At 37.1% G+C, this 9,547-nt stretch overlaps 1 protein-coding gene across 1 annotated transcript; it reads left to right on the top strand.

The window, feature by feature from the left end:
* The first annotated feature begins 5,313 nt into the window (after window positions 1-5,313).
* LOC121251799 lies at window positions 5,314-8,238 on the top strand. Its single transcript, XM_041151161.1, has 2 exons — window positions 5,314-7,940; window positions 8,208-8,238. The coding sequence occupies exon 1, from the start codon at window positions 5,369-5,371 to the stop codon at window positions 7,931-7,933; it is 2,565 nt and encodes an 854-aa protein (XP_041007095.1). The 5' UTR covers window positions 5,314-5,368; the 3' UTR covers window positions 7,934-7,940; window positions 8,208-8,238.
* The last annotated feature ends 1,309 nt before the right edge of the window (window positions 8,239-9,547 follow it).

Below are 9,547 nucleotides of genomic sequence, written 5' to 3'. Positions count from 1 at the left end.
CTTCTTAAAGTAAGAACGGCCTTCACTGTCTCAAAAACCTCCCCTGAGACATTATGCACTTGTTGTTGTTGTTGCCGGTATACTTGAGGATTAGGCTGAGGCTGTGCTGGGAATTTCCCTTTCTCTAGAGTGATCAATGTCGTGCTCATCTTATTGATGGTGCCTCGCAAGTCATTTATGGCCTGAGTGTTCTGATTGTTTGTGGTGGCCAGAATCTGTATGAATTGCTGAAGTGTATAGGCTATTTGTGTCATACTATCATCTAGAGACTTCTTCGCAGATGATTGAGGTTGAGAACTCTATGCAACTACGTGAGGCTGAAATCCTGGAGGTGCTACAAAAGGATAGCTCTGAGAACTCTGATATGGCTGATACTGGTGCTAAGGAGCAGCCTGATGAAATGGCTGCTGAGAAGGTGGCGGAGATCAACCAGGCTGATCATTCCTCCATGAGAAATTTGGGTGATTCCTCCACCCTAGATTATATGTATTGGAGAAAGGCTGATTTTGTGCTCTATTTACCCAGTTCGCTGATTGCATCTGCTCAGAGCCACTCTCCTGAAATACTAGCATAATTGGGCAATCTTGGGTCTTGTGGTTTGAATCAGCGCATATAGAGCATGTCTCTACTGTTTTCACGGCCTTCACTTTTTCCATCTCCATGACCTCTAATCTTCTAGTCAATGCAGCTATTCGGGCTTGAACGTCAGTATCCTCCTTAAGTTCATATCTGCTCCCACCAGCAATAGCCCTCAGTGGTTGTGCTGTCAATGAAACTCGATCAGTGTGAGTGTTCCATTGTTGTGCGCTCTCTCAGCAAGATAGTCAAAAAATTGCAATATTTCATCAGGTTCCTTACTAAAGAATTCTCCATTGCACATAGTCTGAACAAACTGCTTGCATTGTGGAGTGAGTCCAGTGTAAAAATAATTCACCAACCTCCAGGATTCAAAACCGTGATGTGGATAGATGTTCACCAAATCTTTAAACCTTACCCAACTGGCCTGGAAAGTCTCGTCAGATTTCTGATTAAACTAGCTGATCTGCTCTTGTAAATACTGAGTTCTCTGAAAATGAAAATTTTTTTGTAAGAACTCACGCTGCATATCAGACCAACTAGAGATAGAATTAGGCCTCAAAGAATTAAACCAAATCTTCGCTTTATCCTTTAAAGAGAAAGGAAATAAACGAAATATAATAAATTCATCATTAGTAGCTTTATTGATAAAAGTAGTAGAGGCCAACTCAAAATCTGTCAAGTGCTGATAAGGACTCTCAAAATCCATCCCGTGGAACTGAGGTATCACTGACATCATGCCATGCTTAATGGAAAAATTAGGTACATCATTAGGTAAAATAATGCATGATGGTGTAGTGGTGCGAGTGGGCTGCAAATAATCCCTAAGAGTGTGTGGTGCAGGTGCAGCCATGGTTTGTTCAATTTCAATGTTCTCGTTTGTAGAAAAAACAGAAGAGTTATCTATCTCTGGGCTATGTATACTACTCTCAGCGCTCGATGTAACTCTAACCAGCCTATTTGAATTGTCCCTCATCCATAACATGAAACATCAGTCCAAATAGCATAAGTAAGGTTCAAGTGACTGAGTAGTAGGTGACAAGTGAAATGTGTAATCAGAAATAAGATAATGAAAGAAGCATTTGAGATAAAAAAAAAAAAAAATAACGAGTCTAAATTTACATCAAGTAACTATTCCCCGGCAACGGCACTAAAAACTTGACTTACTCAAAAATGAGTAGCACAAAGATTATCCCAAGTGCAGGAGGATGTCGCATAATAATTAGGAATAAATTCCTAGTTCGTCTCCTCGGGAAAATTTATTTAAAATCAAACTCGTTTAAAATGGTGAAAATATTCACAAAGAGAAAATAAAAATGATGGTATGTGCAATGAATGGAAGAGTGCAACGGGAATGAAAAGAGCACTAGTCATGGACTAGATTCATATTTTTGAACTTTTGAGTGTCGAAATGAAATGTAAAAGACTAACAAATTGAAATTAACAATCAAAGAATCAACTAAACTAAACAATCTTAATTAATCTGAAAATTAAATAATAAAACTGAAATTATTTAAGTCCTAATTAAGCTTTAATCGATCTAATATGCAATGAAACTAAGAGATTAATAAAACTAATCTAAAAATTAAACTAAATTAGAAAGTAATTGACAAAATAGGAACTGAAAATTGAAAAGTCCCAAAATCAAGATTCTAGGGTTCATCCTTATATTCAAATCACAAATTCTCAAAATTAATCCATAGCAATTGTAATCACTGTTAAATGAAAGCTTAAAAGAGCAAGAAAAATAACGACATTAAGTAAAATAAATAGCAAATAAATTGCCCAAACTTTAAAGTAAAATTAAATAAAAAGTAGGGAATAAAAAGAGCAAGCCAAATGAATGGAGATGGAGGTGGTAGGCAATGGAGGAGGCGGCTGGAGCGACAATTGGACCCTAGAAGAGTTCTTCAAATGTGTGGCACTGCTCTCTAAAAGTACTCAATTTCGTGCTAATGATATGCTTAAATAGGGTAGGAAAGAAATCCTAATGTCTTCATATTCCCGCACACAAAATCGCTTAAATTTTAGGACTCAACTTGGCAGCCACATACACATTTCAAGAGTTTGAATTTGAAAATTCTTATTAGAGACAACTTTGTAACCCTTTAAGATATATTTCCAACGCATCAAGAATCGTATCAATCTGATATTTAAACGGAAAGTTATGATTAAAATACCAGAGTATGTCCATTCTGTCTCCTAACGCATTTTGGACTCTGATCCAAATTACTCTCAAGCCCCATCATTATCCTTATTTGAAGAGTCCTACACTCGTTGAAAGTTCTTAAGTTGTTCCAACGTCTTGCCTACTTGAAAGTCCTTTGAATTTGAAATTAGAAATAAAATAATAGAAATTAGAAATAAAATAAAATAAGATTAATAGAATATCAAAAATATATTGTGCATGTGAATGAATATTGTCCAATTAAATCACAAGTTATAAAATTAAGCATAAATCATGCTATTAACCAATTTAAATCACAACTCGGATTTATTCATCTTAACTATTTTTCCATTTAAAACCAATAATAATGTAATGAAATAAATAAAATATATTGATTCTAAATGTATAAAATATGTAATAACTCAGCTCAATCAATAATAAAGTTACTAACTTTTTCCTTACAAACACCAACCACCATTAAATTTGATGAAAACCCAATTTTTTATTTATGAATCTAAACCACTGAGTTGAAGAAAATAACCTTAACAATAAAATCAGCAATCACTAAAAAGAAAAAAAAAATATTAGAGAAGAAAAGACAAAATCTCTTCCTCTCGCTTTCTCTCTCTAAAATCTCTTTGTATAGAAGTGGTGGAGCGCTTCTGGGAATGGAGGTGGTGATGCCTAGGAGTGTAACCGGTCCGGTCCGGTTCGGTCTGGTTTTGGACAAAATCTAGGACTGAACCGATATGTACCGGTTTTTCATTTTCCAAAACCGATTATGCCCTGGTTACCTTCCTAAACCGATAAATCCGATTTCACAGGTTTCCGGTCCGGTCCGGTCCGTTTTTCTGGTTTTTTTTTAAATGTAAAAAACATATAATAAAGTGTTACTTTTTATGATAAAATTTTATTAATGATTTAATATATATATTATGTTTAAAGCATATGATCAGTTAAATTTTCATCTTTAAGATTAAACTTTTATTTTATAAATTATAATAACACTATCTTATATATAATAATATTAATAACATATGATCAAACAAATTATAAATGTTCATATTAAGATTAACATTTTATGTTATAATTTATAAATTATAATATGAAATTATTTCATATATGATATATAATTATATATTATATATAAAACTTATATATATAAATATTTTGTATAATATATAAAATTAATTTTTATATATATATTTTTTCCAACCGGTCCGGTTCCGGAAACTACGGAACCGAAACCGAACCAGTTCCGGCCGGTTTTCATAATATAGGAATCGGTTCCAGACCAGATCGGTTTAAAATCGGACCAACCGGTCTGGTCCAATTTTTCAGTTTAAATTTACACCCCTAGTGATGCCTATGAGTGAGGAGGGAGAGTGAAAATCACAAAAAAAAAAAAAAAACATTTTCTTACCTCTTCCATGAGTTGGGCCTATGAGAAGTGAATGTATGACAGAAATCCTAGATTTGCCACGTCACCAATGAGTGTGCGGCGTAAAAGGGATCGCATATGAGTAGAATTACTCGAAAAACATGTGACAATGGAAAACATGATAATATTTTCATTATGGGTGAGATTCGGCCAGTCCAGACCGGAGAAACCAACCGGATCGGCCATTCTTGGACCGAATCGAATCAGACAGGATTGGTCCGGTCCAGTCCGGTCCAAATTATATAGGACCGAATGAATTCAGTCCGGTCCCCGGTCCAAGGGTTTTTCACCCCGAACCGAACCGAATGAAAATTAAAAAAAAAATAAATATATTTTATTATTTATATAAATAATTGTATACAATTAATTATTAATATATCACAATATTACATAAGTATTATATTCTTTAATGTATAACTATAATATATAGTACTAGTATATATTAATATATTAATATATTATAAGAGTTATAGTATAAATTATAGTATATGTATAAATTTATATAGTATTAGTATAGTTAATTTAATATGTTAGTATTAAATCACTATAACTACATAGAGTATTATTTAATATAGTATTAGTAGTGTATTACCAATTTATCACTAACATGTAGTATATTAGTAATACTATTAGTATAGTTAGTAGTTATTGTATTAGTACTAAGTCTATAACTATATATATTTAGATCAATGTATTATTATATTCTTTAATGTATAACTATAATATATAATACTAGTATATATTAATAATTGTACAATTTATTATGTAATTTTCATTTAATAAATCACTTAATTTTAATTTAGTATTTTCAATAATTTTTTTATTAATCGATTTTAATCAATTAAAAAAAAAAGTTGGACCGAACGGACCAACTGTCCCAAATGGGATCGGACCGGATCGATCCTTAGGCTGTTTGGTCCGGTCCAGGGTGGGAAACCCTAGACCTAATAGGTCTAGTCCGGTCCACAAAACCTCCCGAACCGGATCGGACCAAACTCATCCCTAATTTTTATATAGATTTTTTAAAAAACAAAATTAAGAATATATTGAAATAAAATAAGGAGAAAAATTGGATTTCTTTTTTATTTTTTAATTTTTAAAAGTTGGGGTGGAATCGCTTTATTTAGCCCTGCTTGAGCCACCAGCGTGAGTACCTCTCCGACTCAAATCCGCGGGACATCACCATGAGTACTTCTCCCACTCATTCCGAGCAACCCTCCCAAAACCCTAACGCCATGATCATTGAAGAATCGGAATCAAATCGTCTAGGCTCTCATACCCAATCCCCCGAAACCATAGCCCTTGTTGAACCACCAGATCCCCACCTAGACGATCCTATCCCTAATCAGCCTAACCCAATCCAAGACGACCCTGAACCAATCTCAGCTCTAACTCCCCGAATCTCCGACCCTCCCACCTCTCGCCGAGCACCTAAGCGCAAGAAGAATGCCAATAAGCGCCGTCTCGCCCGGCAGAAGTCCCAGAAGAAGTTCCGAACCCTCGTAGAAACCCTCAAGCCCATCCCTTTTGTCCCCTCCAAAACCCTAGACTTCCAAAGCCACGAGGAACTTCTGAAGCGGCTTGGGCTATGGGAGTTTGTCCACATCGATTTCGACAAGACCCTCCGAGCCGATCTCCTCGCCGAGCTGGTCGCCAGTTACAACTCGCAGAATCGGTGTAGCTATGTGAATTCCGCTCGAATCAACGTCAACCGAGCTGATTTGGCTCGCGCATTGAAGTTGCCGTTGCCCGTGAAGAAGAGTTCACCGCTGCTGGAAACTGCCGTGGAATCACCGGATTCTATCGCGTTTATCGAGGATTTCGTGTCGAATTGGATGCTTTTGCATGAGGATACGTGGATGATGCCGAAAGAGGTGTTGAATTGGACCAAGATGATCAAGGAAGGACATTTTGAGAAGGTAGAATGGGCTGGTTTAATATGGTTCATGGTTGAGAAGGAGCTACTGCAAGCCCCGAGGCTGGCCAATTGTTACTACGCCTCTCATTTACAGTATCTAATAAGATCACAGAAAGATGATTTGCTGAAGGAAGAGCCTAAATTGGACCAGGTTGATGTGGAGGTGGAGGAGGAGGAAGACGAGGAGGATATGGATGTTAGTGGGGACGTGAAGTTGGCTACGGTTGAAGATTATCTTGGGCACGAATCGGGGGATGTGAAGATTGATGCAAGTGAAGATTCTCGGGGGCACGAATTGGGGGATGTGAAGGTGGATGCAGTTGAAGATTCTCGGGGGAACGAACTGGGGGATATGAAGACTGGCGCGGTTGAAGATTCTTGGGAGCACGAATGTGGCAATGTGAAGATGGCTGAGGGTGAGGATTCTGGAGGGCATGCATTTAGGGATGTGGACCTAGGTGTGGGTGAGGATTCTCAGGGGCACGAATTGCGAGATGTGAAGATGGATGCTGTTGAGGAATCTCGAGGGCACGAGCTGGGGGATGTGAAGATGGCTGTGGTTGAAGACTCTCGGGTGCACGAATTGGAGGAGCATAGTATTGAATTGAGTCTCGGGCAAGACAATGTGGAGAGAGTTGAAGAGAAGGTGGACAGTGTTGAGATTGACAAGGAGCGTGTTGGGGATGAGGATGTTATGGATTTTGATGGATGTAGGGAGGAGTATAAGGATGAGGAAGAAGGTGGGGCATGGCTTTTGGATAGGAAGAGCAATATGGGCGTTGTAGGCGAGCCATTTTTCAGGCGGTGTAGTGTTGGTGAAATTAAGGGCTTGGATTGTGATGAGGAAAAGAGAGAAGAAGCGGGAGAAGAAGCGGAAGAAGGAGAGGATGAAGGACAAGAGGAAGAAGAAGAAGGAGAACAGGAGGTTGGTGGGTTTCATCTTTCGCCGAAGTGCAACCCGCTTGATGGGTTGGCTTCACGGAGTCTGATTCAGGCAATGGAAGCGGCCCAAATGCCTTTTAGCACAGGATTGGAACTCCGTGATCACTCAGCAGGGGATTTTTTGTCATCTAGGGTGGATAATGGGATGATTGCTGGTAGTTCATCGCTTTTTGGTAATACTAACAAGAAAGGGCTTGATCATGAGAACGATGGCATTCATCACTCTCTTAATGGTGGTCATAAGAGGTTGAGGAGTGATGGGCCATGGGATGGAAAAGAGGCTGACTTTGATATGTGTATGGAGCAAGTACAGCATTGGGTTGGTAAAGCTAGAATGATGTATGCTGCCAAAGAACAGGCTTGTGAGGAAGCTACCGTGAATCAGCAGATCTTACTGAATGAGTTGGAGCAGCGGGATCGTATAATTGAACACATTCGAACGGCTAAGTATGAAGAGCAACAGAAGAAACAGGTGGAGGTGTATCGACTCGACCGTGAACTCTGTATGATGGCAAATCTGTTGGAGGGATATAGGAAGGCGCTGAAGGAATCTGATAGGGCATTTGCTGAATACAGATCACGCTTCCCACAGCCTGAAGAGCCACTTTACAAGGATGTTCCTGGCTCTGGAGGTCTTGTACTGAGCACCTTTGAACTGGAAAAGCAACGGTTAAAACAAGCAGAAGAAGACAGGATAACCCGTTTGGTGATTGAGAAGAAGTTTAAAGACGTTGAAGCAGAAGTGAATAGTAAATTTGAAGCACATTTTCAAGGGGTTGATTTGCTTGGGAATAGGTTGCTGGACGTTGAGAATGGAGTAAAAGTACTCAAGGAATCCATTGCAAAACGTAAGGTTTCGGAAACATCAGAAGGGACTCCCGATGAATGATAAACTAGTCAGTAAGTCTTCACTCGTGTGCTTTCAATTTGTAAACATGAGGAGCAGAACTTATTTACATTATTTAACTTGGAACTTCCTCATCATATTTTTATCCATGAGTGTGTATCTAAATCTAGTATTTCTGCTGGTGTCTTGAAGTGCTGAAGGTTCTGTCATTACGCTAATTACCCACATTTTCCTCCAAATCTGCATCAATCTATGCGCTTTATCTGCTTATGCAATGAGAATCTATTTGTTTTTGTCCTTCCTTCTTTTTGTGTAGATTCCCTTTCATGCTGATTGCTTGGAACTGGTAATACAATGGGAACGAAAAGGTACAACCAAAATACCGAATGCAACTAAAACCTGTTTGTACTGTCTATTTTTCCCATCCTCAACTCCATTCACCAAATCTTTAATTTAAACCACTTTGGGTTTGGATTGGGTAAATTTAAGCTTTTGGCGATTTCAAATATTTTTAGCTTAATATCCCTGTAAACAAGTAGTTTTCTGGCTGTTTTCGCCAGTCTTCATCTGCATACTCTTGATCTTTATTGTGCCTAAAGCTAAAGTAGTCATGTATTATATTACACCACACATATTATAGTGCGTTCGAATGGTTTTTTCCTTCTTTTCTCGTTCCTATGTGAAATTCTTGGATGCTATATTGGGTCGATCTTGCTGGTTTAATACATCAGTCAATTCTTTTGTACAGATATAGCTTGTAAATGTAGCTTACAACATTTTAGTACGTGTTCCGAATAAGGCTATTACTTAAAAAAATAATTATTAAAATTTTATAAATTGACATGACTTGATGTAATACATCAAAAATATTATTATTTTTTTTATAAGAATACATCAAAAATATTATATAGTAATAATTTATAAAGTGTATTAATATTTGACAGTTTAGATTGTGTCTTGTATCCTGATTGAATTGATATTAATAGTCAAAATATAACGCCCCAAGTGAGGCCCAAGCTACATCTTAGGCCTCGTTCACTTTCACAAAACTTCTCAACTTATCTCATTTCATCTCATCTAATCAATACAACTTTTTTAAATTTCCATACAAAATAAAATAAATAATTCAATTTTTTCAAATCCCAAAACAAAAATAATATTAAAAAAATTATATTCTAACAATATTTTATTCAACTTTCAATTTTTATCTCATCTACGAAAACAAAGGCCTAAGTCATATTCCAAAATAAACTAGTCAATAGTACAATTGAAGTTCTATGGAAAACAAGTCTTTTGCTTCTTTTTTTTTTTTAATTATTAAGTTTGTTGTTCTTCTGGACCATGATAATTGCACCCTTTGGCTCTCTAGTTTAATGTACCAGAGTTTTGTAGACCCAGTAATAGAGATGTATAGAATATATCTTCTTTGGCCGGCATTTTCACATTTACAAGCATGAGTGGTGTATAGTAATTTGTTCTGTTTCGAGAATACCCTTCCAACTTCCACTTGAGGATACGGGATTTTCCATTCTGATTTTGCCCAACTTGGTGGGATCATTGAGCTAAATCAATTTCGGATTCCACAGATTGGAAGTTGGACTAGTCTCTGATTCCTCAGGTTGGAAGTTGAACCAATCTCCGGTTCCTTGGGTTGGA

The sequence above is a fragment of the Juglans microcarpa x Juglans regia genome, chromosome 2S, assembly GCF_004785595.1.
Source record: "Juglans microcarpa x Juglans regia isolate MS1-56 chromosome 2S, Jm3101_v1.0, whole genome shotgun sequence".
Taxonomy (NCBI): domain Eukaryota; kingdom Viridiplantae; phylum Streptophyta; class Magnoliopsida; order Fagales; family Juglandaceae; genus Juglans; species Juglans microcarpa x Juglans regia.
The sequence above is the reverse complement of the archived record's forward strand: the minus strand, read 5'-3'. Positions and strand labels throughout refer to the sequence as shown.